Consider the following 24,924-nt stretch of genomic DNA (forward strand, 5'->3'; position numbering starts at 1 on the left):
CACATACTTCCAGGACTGAAGCCGTCAATGCGCAACAATTCTTAATGCAATTGCGGGAAAAACACTTTTCAGGTGATTAATAATACTTTGTCATTATAATTCATTATTATTATAAAAAATCAGGCCTTTTCAAAGTTTATTCATCACGTGCACAGGGTTAGGGCACAGGATATAGCAGGTTTAAAATGATGATGATAATAATACAGATAATAATCATAATATAAATCTTCATATTGATAATAATAATATAGATAATAATATAAATAATATAGATAATAATATAAATAATATAGATAATAATATAAATAATATAGATAGTAGTATAGATAATGATAATACATTAATATAGATAATGATAATAATATAGATAATAATATAAATAATATAGATAATAATATAAATAATATAGATAGTAGTATAGATAATGATAATACATTAATATAGATAATGATGATAATAATATAAATAATGTAGATAGTAGTATAGATAATAATAATATATTAATAATGATAATAATATAGATAATAATATACATAATATAGATAGTAATATAGATAATAATATAATAATACATTACTATAGATAGTGATAATAATATAGATAATAATATAAATAATGTAGATAGTAGTATAGATAATAATAATATATTAATAATTATAATAATATAGATAATAATATACATAATATAGATAGTAATATAGATAATAATATAATAATACATTACTATAGATAGTGATAATAATATAGATAATAATATAAATAATGTAGATAGTAGTATAGATAATAATAATATATTAATAATGATAATAATATAGATAATAATATACATAATATAGATAGTAATATAGATAATAATATAGATAATGATAATAATATAGATAATAATATAAATAATATAGATAATAATATAAATCTTAATATTGATAATAATATTATAGATAATAATATAAATAATATAGATAATAATATAAATAATATAGATAGTAGTATAGATAATGATAATACATTAATATAGATAATGATAATAATATAGATAATAATATAGATAATAATATAGATAATAATATAGATAATGATAATAATATAAATAATATAGATAGTAATATAGATAGTAATATAGATAATAATATAATAATACATTACTATAGATAGTGATAATAATATAGATAATAATATAAATAATGTAGATAGTAGTATAGATAATAATAATATATTAATATAGATAATGATAATAATATAGATAATAATATACATAATATAGATAGTAATATAGATAATAATATAATAATACATTACTATAGATAGTGATAATAATATAGATAATAATATAAATAATGTAGATAGTAGTATAGATAATAATAATATATTAATATAGATAATGATAATAATATAAATAATATAGATAATGATAATAATATAGATAATAATATAGATCATGATAATAATATAAATAATATAGATACTAATATAGATATTGATAATAATATAGATATTGATAATATAGATAATGACAATAATATAGATAATAATATAAATAATATAGATAGTAGTATAGATAATGATAATACATTAATATAGATAATGATAATAATATAGATAATAATATACATAATATAGATAGTAATATATATAATAATATAATAACACATTAATATAGATAGTGATAATAATATAGATAATAATATAAATAATTTAGATAGTAGTATAGATAATAATAATATATTAATATAGATAATGATAATAATATAGATAATAATATACATAATATAGATAGTAATATAGATAGTAATAATACATTAATATAGATAATGATAATAATATAAATAATATAGATAATAATATAGATATTGATAATAATATAGATATTGATAATATATATAATGATAATATTGATAATAATATAGATAATGATAATAATAATAATACATTAATATAGATAGTAATACAGATAATAATAATAATATTGATGATAATATATATAATGATAATATTGATAATAATATAGATAATGATAATAATAATACATTAATATAGATAGTAATATAGATAATAATAATAATAATAATATTGATGATAATATAGATAATAATAATATTGATGATAATAATATAGATAGTAACATATTAATACTATAGATGATAATAATATAGATAATGATAATATTGATAATAATATAGATAATATAGATAGTAATATGGATAATAATAATACATTAATAATATAGATGATAATAATATAGATAATGATAATATTGATAATAATATAGATAATATAGATAATATAGATAATATAGATAGTAATGTGGATAATAATAATACATTAATAATATAGATGATAATAATATAGATAATGATAATATTGATAATAATATAGATAATATAATAATAATAATAATATATGCCATTTAGCAGACGCTTTTATCCAAAGCGACTTACAGTCAGTCATGTGTGCATACATTCTACGTATGGGTGGTCCCGGGAATCGAACCCACTACCCTGGCGTTACAAGCGCCATGTGGATAATAATAATACATTAATAATATAGATGATAATAATATAGATAATGATAATATTGATAATAATATAGATAATGATAATATAGATAATATAGATAGTAATATGGATAATAATAATATATTAATAATATAGATGATAATAATATAGATAATGATAATGATGATGGACTGTCGTTTCTTTTTGCTTATTTGAGCTGTTCTTGCCATAATATGGACTTGGTCTTTTCCCAAATAGGGCTATCTTCTGTATACCACCCCTACCATGTCACAACACAACTGATTAGCTCAAACGCATTAAGAAGGAAAGAAATTCCACACATTAACTTAACAAGGCACACCTGTTCATTGAAATGCATTCCAGGTGAACACCTCATGAAGCTGGTTGAGAGAATGCATCTGACGAGCGTCGGAGCCGATGCAGTACGATTCAATCTTAGTCCTGTATTGGCGCTTTGCCTGTTTGATGATTCGTCTGAGGGTGTAGCGGGATTTCTTAAAAGCGTCTGGGTTAGAGTCCTGCTCCTTGAAGGCAGCAGCTCTGCCCTTTAGCTCAGTGCGGATGTTGCCTGTAATCCATGGTTTCTGGTTGGGGTATGTACGTACAGTCACTTTGGGGATGATGTCATCGATGCACTTATTGGTGAAGCCAGTGACTGATGTGGTGTTCTCCTCAATGCCATCGGAAGAATCCCGGAACATATTCCAGTCTGTGCTAGAAAAACAGTCCTGTATCTTATGACCAGGGGATAGAAGCTGTTTAGGAGTCTGTTTGTGAGAGCCTTGATGTACCGCCTGCCGGATGGGGTCATGGAGAACAATCCATGTCTCGGGTGTCCAGTAGTGTAAATGCAGATGGGCAACCCCATGCTTCAGCCCATGTATTTATAGGCACTATGCTGCTTCAGTTGGACTACAGGTGATTTAAAAGAAATACAAGTAATAATTGAACCTTTATTTAGCTAGACTATAGGTGATAATATAGACCATGCATAGGGTTCTCACTTGGTGGACTACAGCTATGACTGGAATGTACTCTTCCTTAGCAGGTTTGCAGAATTTAGTCTTCATTTTATACTTTTATTTATCCCTGTTTTTCCAGGTAAGTTGACTGAGAACACATTCTCATTTACAACGACGACCTGGGGAATAGTTACAGGGGAGAGGAGGGGGATGAATGAGCCGTTTGGAAGGTTAGGAAAAAGGTTAGCTCAAATTATACATTTTAGCTTTTACATTTATCATTTTCATTTAGATTTAGTTTAGCTTAACCACGACAGTGATTTTGACGAAGATGTTATTATAGTTGAAATAATACTGTTCCATGGAAATCATAACTGGCACGCAGGATGCTAGAAATGATAAGATACAGTTGCTGATGGAAGAGCTTGCTGACCTACGGTGTAGCCTATTACTAGTAACTTAACGAGCGTAAAGGCAGGACGGTGGTCCAGATTTTATTTTCTGCTTATCTTCATCTCAGGCTCCATGTCTTAATTATTTAATCACACAGTGCTTAAAGCATCAGACCAGCTCAGTGCATATAGTTAATTTAATCACACAGTGCTTAAAGCATCAGACCAGCTCAGTGCATAGTTAATTTAATCACACAGTGCTTAAAGCATCAGACCAGCTCGGTGCATAGAGTTAATTTAATCAAACACAGGGTGTGTCTATATATGGCAAAATACACGTTTCAAAATGTTGACCGATTGGTTGAAAGAACAAACGACTCTCGGTCGGGCCAGGGTTTGAGGGTGGGGTACAGCCCTACACACACACACAGATATTGGACTAACTGCTGGTTGTGTTTCAGTATGCGTGTCTCCCGGCTCGTAAGATGCTGTCTGGAAGCCGTGTGTGTCGCAGCAACGCAGACTGCCTCACACACACACATCTTGACACAGACCCTGACACACACTCACCCAGTGTCTGTGTCACACCTTCACTGGAGAACCAGACCAGGTTGATCCGTCTTACTCATCCACCCAATACACAGATGCTGTTTGTGGGGTACCCTCCTCACCTCCAATATGCAGGTCAGTGTGTGTTAATGCCCCTCCTGTCTGACCAACTAACCCTAACACAGACACTGTCCTCTGTCTGTCCTGTTTTTGTCCCTCCCTCCTGTCTGACCAACTAACCATAACTCTGTCTGTCTGTCTGTCTGTCTTAATGCCTGTCTGTCTGTCTTAATGCCTGTCTGTCTGTCTTAATGCCTGTCTGTCTGTCTTAATGCCTGTCTGTCTGTCTGTCTGTCTTAATGCCTGTCTGTCTGTCTGTCTTAATGCCTGTCTGTCTGTCTGTCTTAATGCCTGTCTGTCTGTCTGTCTTAATGCCTGTCTGTCTGTCTTAATGCCTGTCCTGTCCTCCACAGTCAGTCTGACCAACTTTGCTCCTCGCTTCGGCTTCCTGAACCTGGACCTACCTGTTGTCATGGAGACCTTCTGCAAGTATCCTTTTGTACATTCAGACTCCATATTATGGCTGTGTTGGAAATGAACAAACCTGAAGCGTCTAGGAAACTACAGCTAACTCGCTAGCAATCACAGCTACCATGCTAGCAACCGCAGCTAACTAGTTAGCAACCCAGAGCAGATCTACTTTGTGGGAGATAGGAATCAAATTAACGGCCATTGTTTACGTTACCGATGCATTGTCAATGGGCCACGCGGTGCATTCTACAACAAGGAGAGCACTCCTTCATGGAGTGAATGGGAATCAATTGGGCGCTAGCTCAAAAACCCAACATCAACATGAATTGCGTGAACAAGAAGCACAACATTACAAATCTTTTTCAAGATGTGAGATAATTAACTTGTTCTCTAATATTGTATATTTTATTTTTGATGAACTTTTTTTTATTTAATCAGGTGAACCCAATTGAGACCAGGGTCTAATTTTCAATGGTGTTCTCTGAAAAATGGTATAGCTTTGGATTCGTGACATTACGTACTTTCTCGACTCATACCCTGACTTTGAGAAGGGATAGCGTGCCGATTAGCTTAGCAACCACCTGACGCAGCATGACAACTTTAACGCAATTGGTTGACAGTCTGCTGTCAAGTCTGTTGTCTGCTGTGAAGGTGCTTCTACACCTGCATTGCTTGCTGTTTGGGGTTTTAGGCTGGGTTTCTGTACAGCACTTTGAGATATCAGCTGATGTACGAAGGGCTATATAAATACATTTGATTTGATTTGATTTGGGTTCGGTGTTATACGTTCCATCATTCATTGGGATTCCTATCTCCTCCTTTCTTTAACATCTCTGGCCCAAGCAGCTGGCAAACCACAGCTAACTAGCTGGCAAACCACAGCTAACTAGCTGGCAAACCACAGCTAACTAGCTGGCAAACCACAGCTAACTAGCTAGCTAGCAACACAAAATATTGTTGGTGACTTTCAGTGTTGTGGTGCTATTTATTTTTTAGTAACATTTAAATGTTCTGTGTGGCTCTGTTGGTAGAGCATGGCACTTGCAAAGCCACGGTTGTGGGTTTGTTTCCCACGGAGGACCCGTATGAAAAAGGTATGAACTCACTACTGTAAGTGGCTCTGGATAAGAATGTGTGCTAAATTACTCAAATGTAAGTCATCATTTCCTCGATCAAAGTTTGTACTGGCAGATGTAGCCTATTGTATAGCCTATCGTGATAGAATATGCATAAAATGCATCCTCCAATTGCAATGTCTGACTATGCCCACACAGGTCTATTGTCTCAAGAAATGTTTTCTTTAATACCTTCAAACACCAAGGTAGATATTCCTCATTTTAAAATAGGCCATCACTGTCATAAATGATCATTCTTCACGAGTGAAATGTCCAAACTGCATCTGCATGCAAATCATCTGTTCTCAGTCAGTTTCATGGCAGCAGGCATTTAGAGCTTCTTGAATGACTGTCTCATGAGCAAATGAGGACAGATGGTGTTAACTATTAGCCTTCTATTTAGTTTCAATCAAAGCATATATCCTGCCTCGTGGTCCACTATGTTGAGTTTTGGCGCGTGAGGATTTTTTTTGACTATTCAGCTTCAGCTAACCATCCTAAAATCTCACTAGAAATTAGGTATTTTTGGTGTAAAATAGCAGGCCTACTATGCTATTAAATGTGGTTATGTTAAGTAAAATACTCATTAATCGTTATGTGATCATGCGATACATTGATTCAGCTTTGATCTAACTTTACTAAACCAGCACCATTGTGAGAAGTGATAATCTTCTATTTGTAGTAATAATAATAAGTGATAAGTGGGGCTATTAGATGTAGGAAGCAGATCTTGATAATGGTTATTTTAAGAGATTGGAGTGCCCTTCCTGGTGCTGAAGGACATCCCTAGAATCGCACATCATGTTAGAGGTTGAACCAACTTGTGGTGCTGAAGGACATCCCTAGAATCGCACATCATGTTAGAGGTTGAACCAACTTGTGGTGCTGAAGGACATCCCTAGAATCGCACATCATGTTAGAGGTAGAACTTGTGGTGCTGAAGGACATCCCTAGAATCGCACATCATGTTAGAGGTAGAACTTGTGGTGCTGAAGGACATCTCTGTCATCAGGCCAGTTCAGGAACAAACAGCAATCATTTATAGTATAGGCTTTACGTGGTGACAGTAGCTATAGGGTATAGCCTAATGTAAATACACATACACATATATTATATATTATATATATATATCTCATTGCACTGTCTGAGAGGAGAGCTTGAGCTGCAAGTAGGCATTTCATTGTATAACTTACAGCGTAGTGTATGTTTTTATTTGACCTTTATTTAACCAGGCAAGTCAGTTAATAAGAACAAATTCTTATTTTCAATGACGGCCTGGGAACAGTGGGTTAACTGCCTTGTTCAGGGGCAGAAAGACAGATTTTTACCTCATCAGCTCGGGGATTCGATCTTGCAATCTTCCGGTTACTAGTCCAACGCTCTAACCACTAGGCTACCTGCCGCCCCAGAACATGCCCTGCGTCTCAACCAATAGCCAGTATAAGATAATTATACCAAGCAGGGCTACAGGAACTTCCAGAGAGGGTCGGGCTCCTTGGGCTTTGCGGTGGCCACTCTGGTTTGGGTGTCCTCATAAGAGGGGGTCCGTGCAGTTTTATGGACAAGGCAGTTAAAGTTCATTTAGATTATTTTCAAGGTTCTGATTGGCGAAAGTGGTCAAGCTTCCACAGGCCTCCCCAGTGCACACACGTAGCCTACTGTTCTTCATCATTCTTGGCACCACCAGAGAGAAGACAGGGAAGAAACCACCATTTGGTTTGTCATTCTATTGTATTTCATGGATTTGTTTGTGGTAATTAAGTAGAATTTATCAGAACTTTCAGAAATAGTTATACCAGTATTTTCAAATTGAAAGAAGAGAGCATTCCTCTGTGCTCCCGCGCTAACTTTGCTAGCAGCCCCGCGCTAACTCGCTAGCAACCCCGCGCTAACTCGCAAGCAACCCCGCGCTAATTCGCAAGCAACCCCAAGCTAACTCGAAAGCAACCCCAAGCTAACTTCAAAATCAAATAAAAATGTATTTGTTTATAAAATGTTGATAAAATATTATTATTCACAATGTAAGCACAGCAATGCGCACAAGGCAGTAGGCGACACGCAAATCTTTGTTCCATAATGCAATTAGTGGGAAAACACCTTCGTCATGCAAGCAGTTTTATGCGACCGATATGAAAATATCTGTTCGAAATTTAGAAAGACAGGAGATCTAATAAGATATGTTGCGCCATCGCGCACATGTTGATTTTGTCCAACCACACCAGTCGCGATCGGGATACACAGGTTGAAATATAAAAACAAACTCTGAACCAACTATATTCATTTGGGGACAGGTTGAAAAGCCTTTAACATCAATGGCAATTTAGCTAGCTAGTTTGTCCTGTTTAGCTAGTTTGCTGTTGCTAGGTCATTTGTCCTGGGATATAAACATTAGGTTGTTATTTTACCTGAAATGCACAAGGTTCTCTACTCTGACAATTAATCCACAGATAAAAGGGTAAACCAAGGCAGTTTCTAGTAATCTCTCCTCCTTCAGGCTACTTCTTTGGAGTTTATATGGTGGTTGTCAACCAACTTTAAGGTGCATTACCACCACCAGTGTGGACCTCAGTTCATCTTTCAGTCACCCACATTGGGTCTATGCTCTTAAAAATCAATGAGGAGGTGGGAGGTGCGTAACTTGCAGCGCATTAAGCATCACAAATAGAACCAAACGCAGACGCTCAAATAACCACGTTCTATTTTAGCACCTGGCTATGCAGACGACCGTTGACACGCCTGAGCAGTGTGGGGATTGAATAACATGTATCATATTAATAAGTTCAGGTTTCAAAGAATGCAGTATATGTTTGTTTTTAAAATGCATACTGCCTCTAGATCTCTGTTTTTATCGGACAAAAGCCGTCTATTACCGGCTAACAGAAACTGTGGTGTGTTGGGGTGTCAGTGTGGGTAGAGTCTAGTGGGTAGAGTCTAGTGGGTGTGTGGGTAGAGTCTAGTGGGAGTGCATAGAGCCAGCACAACAACAAAAATGGGGTTAATGTAAATAGTCTGGGTAGCCATTTGATTAACTGTTCAACAGTCTTATGGCTTGGGGGTAAAAGCTGTTCAGGAGCCTTTTGGTCCCAGACTTGGCGCTCTGGTACCGCTTGCCGTGCGGTAGCAGAGAGAACAGTCTATGACATGGGTGCTGGAGTCTTTGACAATTTTGTGGGCCTTCCTCTGACACCGCCTAGTATATAGGTCCTGGATGGCAGGAAGCTTGGCCCCAGTGATGTACTGGGCTGTACACCACCACCTGGTATAGAGGTCCTGGATGGCAGGACTGGGCTGTACGCACTATCCTCTGTAGCGCCTTGGATTGGATGGTTGGATGTCAAGAGGATGCCAAACTGTAATGCAACCAGTCAAGACGCTCTCAATGGTGTAGCTGTAGAACCGTTGGAGGATCTGAGCGCCCAAATATTTTCAGCCTCTTGAGGGGAAAGAAGTGTTGTCCTGCCCTCTTCACGACTGTGTTGGTGCGTTTGGACCATGATACACTATATGGCCAAAAGTATGTGTGGACTCTCGTAAATCATCTCATTTTAAAATCATGGGCATTAATATAGAGTTGGTCCCCACTTTGCTGCTATAACAGCCTTCACTCTTCTGGGAAGGCTTTCCACTAGATGTTGGAACATTGCTGCGGAGACTTGCTTTCATTCAATCACAAGTATTATTGAGGTTGGTCACTGATATTGGGCGATTAGGCCTGGCTTGCAGTCAGCATTCCAATTCATCCAAAAGGTGTTCAATGTGGTTGAGGTCAGGGCTCTGTGCAGGCCAGTCAAGTTCATCCACGCCTAGCTCGACGGACCCCACTTTGTGCACGGGGGTATTGTAATGCTGAAACGGGAAAGGGCCTTCTCCAAACCCGTTGTCACAAAGTTGGAAGCACAGAATTATCTAGAATGTCATTGTATGCTCTAGCGTTAAGATTTCCCTTCACTGGAACTGAGGAACCATGATAAACGGCTCCAGACCATTATTCCTCTTCCACCAAACTTTACAGTTGGCACTATGTGTTCGGGCAGGTAATGTTTTCCTGGCATCCGTCCAACCCAGATTCATCCGTTGGACTGCCAGAGAACGAGTTTCCACTGCTCCAAAGTCCAATGGTGGCAAGCTTTACACCACCCGACGCATGGTGATCTTAGGCTCGTGTGCGACTGCTCGGCCATGGAAACACATTTGATGATGCTCCTGACGAACAGTTCTTATGCTGACGTTGCTTCCAGAGGCCGTTTGGAATTCGGTCGTGAGCGTTGCAACCGAGGACAGACAATTGACCGGGGCGGCTCTAGCAGGGCAGAAATTTGACGAACTGACTTGTTGGAAATGTGCATCCTATGTTGAGAGTCACTGAGCTCTTCAGTAAGGCCATTCTACTGCCAATGATTTATATAGAGATCGCATGGTTGTGTCCTTGATTTTATACACCTGTCAGCAACGGGTGTGACTGAAATAGCCGAATCCACTAATTTGAAGGGGTGTCCACATACTTTTGGCCATGTAGTATAGGTCCTTAGTGATGTGGACACAGAGAAACTTAAAGCTCTCGACCCTACTGCCTCGTCGATGTAAATGGGGGCATGCTCAGCCCTCCATTCCTGTAGTCCACGATCAGCTCCTTTGTCTGACGTTGACAGAGAGGTTGTTGTCCTGCCTACCACCGTTGTTGTCCAGGCCTACCACCGTCATGTCATTGGCACAAACTTAATGATGGTGATGGAGTTGTGTGCACACACACAGTCGTGGGTGAACGGGGAGTACAGGAGGGCACTAAGCACACACCACTGAGGGGCCACCGTATTGAGGGTCAGCGTGGTAGATCCGTTGTTGCCTACCCTTACCACCTGGGGGTGTCCCTTCAGGAAGTCCAGGATCCAGTTGTTGCCTACCCTCACCACCTGGGGGTGTCCCTTCAGGAAGTCCAGGATCCAGTTGTTGCCTACCCTCACCACCTGGGGGTGTCCCTTCAGGAAGTCCAGGATCCAGTTGTTGCCTACCCTCACCACCTGGGGGTGTCCCTTCAGGAAGTCCAGGATCCAGTTGTTGCCTACCCTCACCACCTGGGGGTGTCCCTTCAGGAAGTCCAGGATCCAGTTGTTGCCTACCCTCACCACCTGGGGGTGTCCCTTCAGGAAGTCCAGGATCCAGTTGTTGCCTACCCTCACCACCTGGGGGTGTCCCTTCAGGAAGTCCAGGATCCAGTTGTTGCCTACCCTCACCACCTGGGGGTGTCCCTTCAGGAAGTCCAGGATCCAGTTGTTGCCTACCCTTACCACCTGGGGTGTCCCTTCAGGAAGTCCAGGATCCAGTTGTTGCCTACCCTTACCACCTGGGGTGTCCCTTCAGGAAGTCCAGGATCCAGTTGTTGCCTACCCTTACCACCTGGGGGTGTCCCTTCAGGAAGTCCAGGATCCAGTTGTTGCCTACCCTTACCACCTGGGGGTGTCCCTTCAGGAAGTCCAGGATCCAGTTGTTGCCTACCCTCACCACCTGGGGGTGTCCCTTCAGGAAGTCCAGGATCCAGTTGTTGCCTACCCTCACCACCTGGGGGTGTCCCTTCAGGAAGTCCAGGATCCAGTTGTTGCCTACCCTCACCACCTGGGGGTGTCCCTTCAGGAAGTCCAGGATCCAGTTGTTGCCTACCCTCACCACCTGGGGGTGTCCCTTCAGGAAGTCCAGGATCCAGTTGTTGCCTACCCTCACCACCTGGGGTGTCCCTTCAGGAAGTCCAGGATCCAGTTGTTGCCTACCCTCACCACCTGGGGTGTCCCTTCAGGAAGTCCAGGATCCAGTTGTTGCCTACCCTTACCACCTGGGGTGTCCCTTCAGGAAGTCCAGGATCCAGTTGTTGCCTACCCTCACCACCTGGGGTGTCCCTTCAGGAAGTCCAGGATCCAGTTGTTGCCTACCCTCACCACCTGGGGGTGTCCCTTCAGGAAGTCCAGGATCCAGTTGTTGCCTACCCTCACCACCTGGGGGTGTCCCTTCAGGAAGTCCAGGATCCAGTTGTTGCCTACCCTCACCACCTGGGGGTGTCCCTTCAGGAAGTCCAGGATCCAGTTGTTGCCTACCCTCACCACCTGGGGGTGTCCCTTCAGGAAGTCCAGGATCCAGTTGTTGCCTACCCTCACCACCTGGGGATGTCCCTTCAGGAAGTCCAGGATCCAGTTGCAGAGGGAGTGTGTTCAGTCCCAGGGTCTCTAGTTTACAGGCGGATTACACCACTCTCGTTGCGAGCGTTGTAAAATAAATTTAGAAGTCTATATTATTCAATTATTGTACCCACACTGCTCGCGCGCACCAACGAGCATCTGCATTGCCACGGGCTAAAATAGAAGTCAGTTCTATTTCTGACACAGATCGCACTGCAAGTCCTGCTTCTCCCCTCTCCTCATTGGTTTATAGAAGCAGGTACCCACGTGCCATCTCCTCATTGGTTATACACATGTGGGTGACTGAAGACGAACGAGGTTAGTGGCGGTATCACCTAATTTATGAAAGTTGCCAATCGCATTATAAAGTCAAGAGAAGATAAGGCCTGGAAGGATGAGAGATGACTAGAAACGATTCGGTTTACCGTTTTGTGTGGATTAATTGGCAGAGTAGGGGACCTTGTGCATTTCAGGTAAAATAACAACTCAATGTTTATATCCCAGGACACATTAGCTAGCAACAGCAGATGGGTCTTCAGTGACATCGCAACGGAAATGGTCCTTTTGTTCGATAATGGCCTTCTTTATATCCATAAAAACTCAGTTTAGCTGGCACACTTCAGTCAATAATCCACCCAGTTTCCCTCCATCAAAATGCATACCAAATGAATCCCAAACGTTACTAATAAACTTTTCCAAACAAGTCAAACAATGTTTATAATCAAACCTTGGGTACCCTAATAATAATAAATAAATAAATAAATAAACGATCAAATTTAAGACCAAGAATGGTTATTGTCTTTACCGGAGAAAAATACCAAAGAACGCGCTCTCTTCCACGCTCTTGGAAACACTACAGCCAAAATGGGAGCCACCTAGAAAAGCCACAATCTCTGGCTAATTTTTCCAAAAACCAGCATGAAACTCTTTCTAAAGACGGTTGACATCTAGTGGAAGCCCTAGGAACTGCAATCTGGGAGGTCTTATAATAAAAGTGAGGGGGGTTGTCCCCTGGGTTTCACCTGCCATATCAGTTCTGTTATACTCACAGACAATTTTAACAGTTTTAGAAACTTTAGTGTTTTCTATCCAAATCTACCAATTATATGCATATGCTAGCTTCTGGGTCTGAGTACCAGGCAGTTTACTTTGGGCACGCTTTTCATCTGGATGTGAAAATACTGTCCCCTACCCAAGAGAGGTTAAAGTGGTCCTATGGACAGATACTCCAATCTCCACTGTGGAGCTTTGCAGCTCCTTTAGGGTTATCTTTGGTCTCTTTGTTGCCTCTGATTAATTCCCTCCTTGCCTGGTCCGTGAGATTTGGTGTGCGGCCCTCTCTTGGCAGGTTTGTTGTGGTGCCATATTCTTTCCATTTTATATTAATGGATTTAATGGTGCTCAGTGGGATGTTCAAAGTTTCTGATATTTTTTTTTAACCCAACCCTGATCTGTACTTCTCCACAACTTTGTCCCTGAACTGTTTGGAAAGCTCCTTGGTCTTCATGGTGCCACTTGCTTGGTTGTGTTGCAGACTCTGGGGCCTTTCAGAACAGGTGTATATATACTGAGATCATGTGACACTTAGATTGCTCACAGGTGGACCTTATTTAACTAATTATGTGATTTCTGAAGGTAATTGGTTGCACTAGATGTTATTTAGGGGCTTCATAGCAAAGGGGGTGAATACATATGCACGCACCACTTTTCAATTTTGTTTTCTATTTTATAATCAGGTAATTTTTTTCACTCCACCAATTTGGACTATTTTGTCTATGTCCATCACATGAAATCCAAATAAAAATCTATTTAAATTACAGGTTGTAATGCATCAAAATAGGAAAAATGCCAAAGAGGATGAATACTTTTGCAAGGCACTGTACTTCACCCCTGACTCATTGAAGTAGAAAATGGAGGTTAGTGATTGCTGTTCTGATGTACAGAAGCTCTTTTCGGGCATATGAAAAGATGGCGGAAACATGTACCAAAAAAGTTAAGATAAGAAGCCAAAAAAACACAAAAAATTACACAATTGTTCAGGAGCCCTTAAAACTGCTGCTAACTCGCTAGCAACCCCATGCTAACTCGCTAGCAACCCCATGCTAACTCGCTAGCAACCCCATGCTAACTCGCTAGCAACCCCATGCTAACTCGCTAGCAACCCCATGCTAACTAGCTAGCAACCTGTTAGGGTTGATCACAAGCCTCCTCCAGAACAGTAGGTAGCTAGAAAGGTTTGGAATTTGTGTAGTGTGTGTATATGTACTGTATATATCTTAACCCAGTGTGTGTACTGTCTATCTGTCCTGTAGATATCTTAACCCAGTGTGTGTACTGTCTATCTGTACTGTATATATCTTAACCCAGTGTGTGTACTGTCTATCTGTCCTGTAGATATCTTAACCCAGTGTGTCTATCTGACCTGTAGATATCTTAACCCAGTGTGTGTACTGTCTATCTGACCTGTAGATATCTTAACCCAGTGTGTGTACTGTCTATCTGACCTGTATATATCTTAACCCAGTGTGTGTACTGTCTATCTGTCCTGTATATATCTTAACCCAGTGTGTGTACTGTCTATCTGTCCTGTATATATCTTAACCCAGTGTGTGTACTGTCTCTGTCCTGTAGATATCTTAACCCAGTGTGTGTACTGTCTATCTGTCCTGTAGATATCTTAACCCAGTGTGTGTACTGTCTATCTGTCCTGTATATATCTTAACCCAGTGTGTGTACTGTCTATCTGTCCTGTATATATCTTAACCCAGTGTGTGTACTGTCTATCTGTCCTGTATATATCTTAACCCAGTGTGTGTACTGTCTATCTGTCCTGTAGATATCTTAACCCAGTGTGTGTACTGTCTATCTGTCCTGTATATATCTTAACCCAGTGTGTGTACTGTCTATCTGACCTGTATATATCTTAACCCAGTGTGTGTACTGTCTATCTGTCCTGTATATATCTTAACCCAGTGTGTGTACTGTCTATCTGACCTGTAGATATCTTAACCCAGTGTTTATCAGATACGTTGTGTCCCTGTCTGGAGCGTTAGCCGTGGTCAACTCTGTTCCATGCTTCGCTCTCGACGGCCAATGGATGCTCTCCGCTCTGCTGGAGGCCACGCTGGTCACTGTGGTTACAGATCGGCAGCACCGGGAGCTTATTGGCTTTTTCCTGTTGCTGGGAGGAAGTGCTCTGCTGGCTGCTAATGTAGCGCTGGGGCTGTGGATGGTTACTGCCCGGTAACGGTAACTATGACTACAAACCACCTTCAACGCCTCCATGGCAACCAACGCCAAGAGACTATCTCCCGGGGTGCTGTGCTGTGCCTCCGCACAAAGGCATTGTGGGTCTCTTCCTGCTCCTCTCTGAGAGAAAGACTCCAGTTCCCATCAGGCACTGCGGTGCACATGGTGACTAAGGGATGCTGGGGAAATGTTGTGTTAAGCTGCACCTTCTCTACTCTCTGGAATGTGTGTGTCTGTGGGTGTGTCGCGTCACACGCGCTGTGAGGAGGTATGTGTTTCTGTTTTCTAGGGATTTCATGATACATTATTGTTTTATCTATTTGTCCCACCTCTTTCTGTCTGTCTCTCAATTTAATTTAATTTGAGGGCTTTATTGGCATGGGAAACATATGTTTACATTGCCAAAGCAAGTGAAATGGATAATAACCAATAAAAATGAACAGTAAACATTATACTCACAGAAGTTGCAAAAGAAAGACATTTAAAATATATTGCTCTCTCCCAATCTCTCTGTGAAATAAAGAGGAATAATCTCACTGGAATTTTCAGTTCTTCATATTCCTACGTGTTTGTGTGTGTGATAGTGTAATTTACTGGGGTGTGTATCCCACAGACAAATGTCAGTAAATACTGATTCTATTTCTGTCTAACCACAAGAGATTCGTGTCTGTCTCCAGTCTGTGTGTTTAACTTTGTCATGATAACACACATCTAGTAGTGTATGTATGTGTTTCAGACAGTGAAGTGTGTAGGGGGATGGTGTATTTCCTTCAGAGTAATGACAGGCTGGATAGAGGTTTGTATAAACATGGGAGGGAGGGGTGAAAGAGTTCTCTGTGTTCTGAACAACTGAAGGTGTTTTTGATGAGTGGTTTTAGTTGCAAGGGAAGTCATGTCTTTTTAAGGATACTGGCCCAGTGTTTTTAACTGCTGAACTACCTGCTGCCCTCATGCAGAAATGGTCCCTTCTGTATTGTGTTTGTACTGTTCGTGTCTGTCGATGGTTAGACCAGTCACCTCTATCCTAAGGCTACACCACTCTGGTCTGTCTTTTCAGATCTGATTACGTTTGAGACCAGAACATCCCAGTGTCCAGAACAAGAAATAAAAAAAATACATGCAAACACAGGGAGATGTCATGTTAATATGATTTGCATATGTTTCTCTATGACGCTACACACAAACACACTCACTGAAGGAAGACACACAGACACTCACTGAAGGAAGACACACACTCACTGAAGGAAGACACACTCACTGAAGGAAGACACACTCACTGAAGGAAGACACACACTCACTGAAGGAAGACACACAGACACTCACTGAAGGAAGACACACACTCACTGAAGGAAGACACACTCACTGAAGGAAGACACACACTCACTGAAGGAAGACACACAGACACTCACTGAAGGAAGACACACAGACATTCACTGAAGGAAGACACACACTCACTGAAGGAAGACACACAGACACTCACTGAAGGAAGACACACACTCACTGAAGGAAGACAGACACTCACTGAAGGAAGACAGACACTCACTGAAGGAAGACTGACACTCACTGAAGGAAGACAGACACACTCACTGAAGGAAGACACACAGACACTCACTGAAGGAAGACACAGAAACTCACTGAAGGAAGACAGACACTCACTGAAGGAAGACAGACACTCACTGAAGGAAGACACAGACACTCACTGAAGGAAGACAGACACTCACTGAAGGAAGACAGACACTCACTGAAGGAAGACAGACACTCACTGAAGGAAGACACAGACACTCACTGAAGGAAGACACAGACACTCACTGAAGGAAGACAGACACTCACTGAAGGAAGACTGACACTCACTGAAGGAAGACAGACACTCACTGAAGGAAGACAGACACTCACTGAAGGAAGACAGACACTCACTGAAGGAAGACAGACACACGCTGTTAGAGATCAATTCATGCAACCCATCATAATTGGTGTGAGTATATGTGGGAGAGAGAAAGTGATTTAAAAATGCATATAACAGTAGAATGAACTGGAGAAGTGAATGTCTGTGAGAGTGAATGTCTGTGAGAGTGAATGTCTGTGAGAGTGAATGCCTGTGAGAGTGAATGTCTGTGAGAGTGAATGTCTGTGAGAGTGAATGTCTGTGAGAGTGAATGTATGTGAGAGTGAATGTCTGTGAGAGTGAATGTCTGTGAGAGTGAATGTCTGTGAGAGTGAATGTCTGTGAGAGTGAATGCCTGTGAGAGTGAATGTCTGTGAGAGTGAATGCCTGTGAGAGTGAATGTCCGTGAGTGTGAATGCCTGTGTACAGAACAGAAATGCAAAAGTGTACAGTATGTCTAATTGTCTCTATTTGACCTAAATCGACCACTTGGCCTCTCAAGTAGTGAACAGCCTTCAGACATATTGAATACTGGATCTAGAGGAGGTGTGTTCTTCCTGTCAGACATATTGAATACTGGATCTAGAGGAGTTGTGTTCTTCCTGTCAGACATATTGAATACTGGATCTAGAGGAGTTGTGTTCTTCCTGTCAGACATATTGAATACTGGATCTAGAGGAGGTGTGTTCTTCCTGTCAGACATATTGAATACTGGATCTAGAGGAGTTGTGTTCTTCCTGTCAGACATATTGAATACTGGATCTAGAGGAGGTGTGTTCTTCCTGTCAGACATATTGAATACTGGATCTAGAGGAGGTGTGTTCTTCCTGTCAGACATATTGAATACTGGATCTAGAGGAGTTGTGTTCTTCCTGTCAGACATATTGAATACTGGATCTAGAGGAGGTGTGTTCTTCCTGTCAGACATATTGAATACTGGATCTAGAGGAGGTGTGTTCTTCCTGTCAGACATATTGAATACTGGATCTAGAGGAGTTGTGTTCTTCCTGTCAGACATATTGAATACTGGATCTAGAGGAGGTGTGTTCTTCCTGTCAGACATATTGAATACTGGATCTAGAGGAGGTGTGTTCTTCCTGTCAGACATATTGAATACTGGATCTAGAGGAGGTGTGTTCTTCCTGTCAGACATATTGAATACTGGATCTAGAGGAGTTGTGTTCTTCCTGTCAGACATATTGAATACTGGATCTAGAGGAGTTGTGTTCTTCCTGTCAGACATATTGAATACTGGATCTAGAGGAGGTGTGTTCTTCCTGTCAGACATATTGAATACTGGATCTAGAGGAGTTGTGTTCTTCCTGTCAGACATGGAGGAATGCCAAAGCTATTGTAAGTAGTTTTTTTTCCCAGTGAGTTGTTAAGAGGAAGACATGTGGAATCCAGTGTTGTCCTATCAGAGAGGAATCAAAGGTTTGCTTTTTAGTTAGCTATGCGATAGTATTGTATGAGCAATGATGGGACCAGAGTTTTTATAATCAGGTCACATGGTGTAAAAACTACTCCTGGCCTTAGGGAGGATGAACAGCCTGTCAAACTGCAACAACTTTGTACTTGTTCATATGAATTATATTTTATAGACGGACTAGTGGGGTTTCCTATACCCAGAGAAAGCAACATGATTGGACAATAAAACTCACAGGGCTGATCTTGCTTTATATAGGATTGTATTGTGTAGTCATGCCCTGTGCAACTGTAGGCTTAATTAAACATGAACTCTGTCTGCTTTTGTGTTTATTGATTCATTGCAGTTAATCATTTAGGATTGAAAAGGTCTAGGTAGCCTAGACAGCCCAAGTTTGAAGAAATTACCAAATTTGATCTCATTCACATTTTCTCACAAATGGGCTATAAATACACGTTACCGATTTGGTTTACCCTGGCTAGAGGGACATAGAATAGCTCTATTCCATGTAGCAGCTGCTGTTCCTAGTAGCAGTTGATAAGACTGAACTATTTGATTGTTTCCATGTAATCCAGCATGTCAGATGGCTGGTGTTTATGAATATACTGTAGGCTAATACATTTATGGAAGAGTTATTGCTTGTGTCTGTCGGGAGTGATGCCTTATCACACTGAATAAATACCTGAGGAAAGTGGAGAGGACGCTTGGATGCGTTGTGACCTGTGATTTCCTTGAATCTGATTGGTCTGGACACTGATGATTGATCAAGACAAGAGCCTTCAGCACTACGATGTGAAGGGCAGAGATATTGTGTGCGAGTTGACAAATCTTCTGGCAAATCGGTCTACAAAACTAAATCAAACATGGGATTGGAAAGTGCTGATGCCGCCTCACCACACATTTTCTGGCAGCCCTGAATGGAATTGTTATAGACAAGTATGGGAGCGCAGCTAAATTGCCTCAATTAGCTGTGCTACATTAGCTAGCCGACTACTATAGCTAACTGACTACTGTAGCTAGCTGACTACTGAAGCTAGCTGACTACTGAAGCTAGCTGACTCCTGAAGCTAGCTGGCTACTGAAGCTAGCTGACTCCTGAAGCTAGCTGACTACTGAAGCTAGCTGGCTACTGAAGCTAGCTGACTCCTGAAGCTAGCTGGCTACTGAAGCTAGCTAGCTTTTCTACAACGATTTGATGCAGTCAAGAAAGATACTACCAGATGGTATGATAGGACCTATGACAGCAACATGTTTGTCTAACTAGTGCAAGTCAGTTTGGCTACTTTCTCGCTCTTTCCCTCTGTCCCACACACAGACTGTCCCAAACACAGACTGTCCCACACACAGACTGTCCCACACACAGACTGTCCCAAACACAGACTGTCCCACACACAGACTGTCCCACACACAGACTCTTCCATGGTTCCAGCAGAAGGTTTGTAACTCTCCACATGGTTCCAGCAGAAGGTAATTGAGCTGTCTCTTGTAAGTATCTGAGGGTAGCATATAGGGAGGGGAAACGTGGGAAAGATAAAGAGAGGGAGGAGACAGAGGGAGGGAGGGGGAGTCCACTTTGAGCAGGAGAGTCAGACAGAAGTAGGTTGAACCACAGTTTGAAGAGGATTATGGCTAGAGAGAGAGAGATACGGAGACAGACAGAGAGAGAGTGAGTTACAGAGAGAGAGACGGAGGCCGACATAGTGAGAGAGTGAGTTACAGAGAGAGAGACGGAGGCCGACATAGTGAGAGAGTGAGTTACAGAGAGAGATACGGAGACAGACAGAGAGAGAGTGAGTTACAGAGAGAGATACGGAGGCCGACATAGTGAGAGGGTGGGAGAGAGACAGACATACGGACACATACACAGAGCAAGAGGGAGGGAGAGAGACAGAGAGGGGGAGGGAGAAAGAGAGAGACATACGGAGACCGACACAAAGGGAAGGAGGGAGAAAGACACAGAGAGGGAGGGAGAGAGACATACACAGAGCGAGAGGGAGGAAGGGAGAGACATACGGAGACCGACATAGAGGGAAGGAGGGAGAGACAGAGAAGGAAGGAGGGAGAGACACAGAGAGGGAAGAAGGGAGAGACAGAGAAGGAAGGAGGGAGAGACAGAGAGGGAAGGAGGGAGAGAGACAGAGGGCAGGAGGGAGAGACAGAGAGGGAAGGAGGGAGAGACAAAGAGGGAAGGAGGGAGAGAGACACAGAGGGCAGGAGGGAGAGAGATATAGATTTGGAGTCCAAAGAGGTGGCTGAAAGTGAGGTAGTGTGAGCGTCTGTGTTGATTGGAGACATGGAGATGGAGCCTCTAGGTGTGTGTGTTTCTAAACCAGAACAAGGAAACAGTCGTGTTCTAAAGGCTGCGCTGGCCGCATGTGTGTGTTTCTGCATCGCTCTGCTGCTTGCTGTCATACTGGGTGAGTAGACTCACTATTGTTTTACAGAGAGTTACACACACAGCCTCTTTCCCGGAGTCAGTTTAGTCTTGAAAAAGCTGGTGTTGCAGTAACTGGAGTGGTTGAGGCGTGTGTTGCTGAGGGTGGGGTAGAAGTGGTAACTATTATGTCCTTGTTATTGTATGAAGCCAACATTTTTGTGGTGAAATGTTGTTTTAATGATATATGTTTCTGTAGATACAGTACACACACTCCTGTCTTTGGTCATGCAAGTGAATAGACAATGGCTATTTTATTTACTTTGGCTCTTTTTAACGTGTGTGTGGTGTGTGTGTGTGTGTGTGTGTGTGTGTGTGTGTGTGTGTGTGTGTGTGTGTGTGTGTGTGTGTGTGTGTGTGTGTGTGTGTGTGTGTGTGTGTGTGTGTGTGTGTGTGTGTGTGTGTAAGCAAGCAAGCTGTTTGGCATATGTGTTATTGAAATGGAGTCAGCTTTCTCCATGACACGTAAACAGCTGAGAGAGAGAGAGAGCGATGTCTGTTTATGATTGTATGTTGTAATCTTTATCAGGTCTCCTTTTCCTCAGTTTCCCAGAGAGCCAATCAGGATGTCTTCTGCTTAACTCCAGAATGTATTGAAGCAGGTAGGCCCCACCCACCTTACAGGAAATTGTTGCATGTAGAATGTTGCAATCAACTTGTAATGTGTGTGTAGCTGGTTCTATCCTCAGTAAGATGGACCGGGCTGTGTCTCCCTGTGACGACTTCTATGGGTTCTCCTGTGGTAGCTGGCTGAGAGACAACCCTATTCCTGAAGATTCCTCTTCTTACGGCGTCTACCCCTGGTTACGCCAACACGTTGATATCATACTCAAGGGTGAGAGAGAGAGAGATGAGCCCATACACACTCTCATACCCTGACGACACTCCCCCACCTCTAAATGTTGTCTGAGTTGTAGATTTGCTGGAGGCTCCATCAGACTCAGATGAGATAGAAGCTGTCAGGAAGGCCAAGGTCTTCTACCGCTCCTGTATGGACGAAGGTAACCTACAACCACATACACACATGAGGAAGCCGAGATGGGAGCTGAGGTTACATGAAAAGCATCACGTGCTATAGTGGTACAAAGTGTGTGTTTGTGTGTGTGTGTCTGTGTGTAGCTATATTGGAGAAAGTGGACAGTGGTCCTCTGTTGAAGCTTTTACAGCAGCCTGAGTTCCACTGGCCCGTCCTGGGGGAGGGGCTTGGGGGGGAGTGGCTCTGGTCACCAGGACGATGGGACCTGCTGCAGACATTGGCTCAGATTAGGAACCAACACAGCAAGAGTGTTCTGATTCGATTATACATCGCCCCAGATGACAAGAACTCCACCAACTACATAATTAAGGTGACCCCTCTGACTGAATGTGTGTGCACAACCAAGACAGCTTCCAGGCTTCTGTAAACACAGCTTCTTATCATGTAGTTGGACTAGGCCTTGTAATAACTTATCATTCTGTCTCTGTAGTTGGGCCAGGCCTTGTAATAACTTATCATTCTGTCTCTGTAGTTGGGCCAGGCCTTGTACTAACTTATCATTCTGTCTCTGTAGTTGGGCCAGGCCTTGTATTTACTTATCATTCTGTCTCTGTAGTTGGGCCAGGCCTTGTATTTACTTATCATTCTGTCTCTGTAGTTGGGCTAGGCCTTGTATTTACTTATCATTCTGTAGTTGGGCCAGGCTTTGTACTAACTTATCATTCTGTCTCTGTAGTTGGGCCAGGCCTTGTATTTACTTATCATTCTGTCTCTGTAGTTGGGCTAGGCCTTGTATTTACTTATCATTCTGTAGTTGGGCCAGGCTTTGTACTAACTTATCATTCTGTCTCTGTAGTTGGGCCAGGCCTTGTATTTACTTATCATTCTGTCTCTGTAGTTGGGCTAGGCCTTGTATTTACTTATCATTCTGTAGTTGGGCCAGGCTTTGTACTAACTTATCATTCTGTCTCTGTAGTTGGGCTAGGCCTTGTATTTACTTATCATTCTGTAGTTGGGCCAGGCTTTGTACTAACTTATCATTCTGTCTCTGTAGTTGGGCCAGGCCTTGTATTTACTTATCATTCTGTAGTTGGGCCAGGCTTTGTACTAACTTATCATTCTGTCTCTGTAGTTGGGCCAGGCCTTGTATTTACTTATCATTCTGTAGTTGGGCCAGGCCTTGTACTAACTTATCATTCTGTCTCGGTAGTTGGACCAGGCCTTGTACTAACTTATCATTCTGTCTCTGTAGTTGGGCCAGGCCTTGTATTTACTTATCATTCTGTAGTTGGGCCAGGCCTTGTACTAACTTATCATTCTGTCTCGGTAGTTGGACCAGGCCTTGTACTAACTTATCATTCTGTCTCAGTAGTTGGACCAGGCATTGTAATAACTTATCATTCTGTAGTTGGACCAGGCCTTATAATAACTTATCATTCTGTCTCTGTAGTTGGACCAGGCCTTGTATTTACTTATCATTCTGTAGTTGGGCCAGGCTTTGTACTAACTTATCATTCTGTCTCGGTAGTTGGACCAGGCCTTGTACTAACTTATCATTCTGTCTCTGTAGTTGGGCCAGGCCTTGTATTTACTTATCATTCTGTAGTTGGGCCAGGCCTTGTACTAACTTATCATTCTGTCTCGGTAGTTGGACCAGGCATTGTAATAACTTATCATTCTGTAGTTGGACCAGGCCTTGTACTAACTTATCATTCTGTCTCTGTAGTTGGACCAGGCCTTGTATTTACTTATCATTCTGTAGTTGGGCCAGGCCTTGTACTAACTTATCATTCTGTCTCGGTAGTTGGACCAGGCCTTGTACTAACTTATCATTCTGTCTCTGTAGTTTGGCCAGGCCTTGTACTAACTTATCATTCTGTCTCTGTAGTTTGACCAGGCATTGTAATAACTTATCATTATGTAGTTTGACCAAGTCTTGTAATAACATATTATGCTGTTGGACCAGACCTTATAATAACTTATCATTCTGTACTTAGACCAGGCATTGTAATAAAATATTATTCTGTCTCTATAGTTACCTTGTAATGACTTATCATGCTGTCTCTGTAGTTGGACCAGGCTTTGAAATAACATATCATTCCGTAGTTGGACCAGGCCTTGAAATAACATATCATTCTGTAGTTGGACCAGGCTTTGAAATAACATATCATTCTGTAGTTGGACCAGGCCTTGAAATAACATATCATTCTGTAGTTGGACCAGGCCTTGTAATAACTTATCATTCTGTCTCTGTAGTTGGACCAGGCCTTGTAATAACATAGCATTCTGTAGTTGGACTAGGCATTCTAATAACGTATCATTCTGTAGTTGGACCAGGCCTTGTAATAACTGATCATTCTTTATCTGTAGTTGGACCAGGCCTTGTAATAACTTATCATTCTGTAGTTGGACCAGGCCTTGTAATAACTTATCATTCGGTCTCTGTAGTTGGATCAGGCCTTGTAATAACTTATCATTCTGTCTCTGTAGTTGGACCAGGCCTTGTAATAACTTATCATTCTGTCTCTGTAGTTGGACCAGGCCTTGTACTAACTTATCATTCTGTCTCTGTAGTTGGACCAGGCCTTGTAATAACTTATCATTCTGTCTCTGTAGTTGGACCAGGCCTTGTAATAACTTATCATTCTGTCTCTGTAGTTGGACCAGGCCTTGTAATAACTTATCATTCTGTCTCTGTAGTTGGACCAGGCCTTGTACTAACTTATCATTC

At 41.3% G+C, this 24,924-nt stretch overlaps 2 protein-coding genes across 13 annotated transcripts in view; both read left to right on the top strand.

Annotated features, from left to right (window-relative positions):
• The window catches only part of mbtps2 (membrane-bound transcription factor peptidase, site 2), a 45,727-nt gene extending 29,716 nt beyond the window's left edge, over nucleotides 1-16,011 (top strand). For all 3 annotated transcript variants that reach the window (XM_052513349.1, XM_052513351.1, XM_052513350.1), the window contains 3 exons: nucleotides 4,329-4,551; nucleotides 4,890-4,965; nucleotides 15,251-16,011. In XM_052513349.1, the coding sequence (XP_052369309.1) occupies nucleotides 4,329-4,551; nucleotides 4,890-4,965; nucleotides 15,251-15,473 (522 nt within the window). In that variant the 3' untranslated portion in view covers nucleotides 15,474-16,011. The remainder of the gene's footprint in view (nucleotides 1-4,328; nucleotides 4,552-4,889; nucleotides 4,966-15,250) is intronic.
• Nucleotides 16,012-20,358: 4,347 nt separating this feature from the next.
• phex (phosphate regulating endopeptidase homolog, X-linked) overlaps nucleotides 20,359-24,924 on the top strand; it is an 18,169-nt gene continuing 13,603 nt past the window's right edge. For 8 of the 10 annotated variants that reach the window (XM_052513343.1, XM_052513344.1, XM_052513341.1 and 5 more), the window contains exons 1-5: nucleotides 20,363-21,200; nucleotides 21,763-21,819; nucleotides 21,891-22,052; nucleotides 22,135-22,218; nucleotides 22,337-22,563. In XM_052513343.1, the coding sequence (XP_052369303.1) occupies nucleotides 21,077-21,200; nucleotides 21,763-21,819; nucleotides 21,891-22,052; nucleotides 22,135-22,218; nucleotides 22,337-22,563 (654 nt within the window). In that variant the 5' untranslated portion in view covers nucleotides 20,363-21,076. Of the gene's footprint in view, nucleotides 21,201-21,762; nucleotides 21,820-21,890; nucleotides 22,053-22,134; nucleotides 22,219-22,336; nucleotides 22,564-24,924 lie in introns of all 10 variants that reach the window. The other 2 variants (XM_052513340.1, XM_052513339.1) reach the window with 2 other exon arrangements.

This window comes from Oncorhynchus keta, unplaced genomic scaffold (genome assembly GCF_023373465.1).
Source record: "Oncorhynchus keta strain PuntledgeMale-10-30-2019 unplaced genomic scaffold, Oket_V2 Un_scaffold_1004_pilon_pilon, whole genome shotgun sequence".
In the NCBI taxonomy this organism is placed as follows: domain Eukaryota; kingdom Metazoa; phylum Chordata; class Actinopteri; order Salmoniformes; family Salmonidae; genus Oncorhynchus; species Oncorhynchus keta.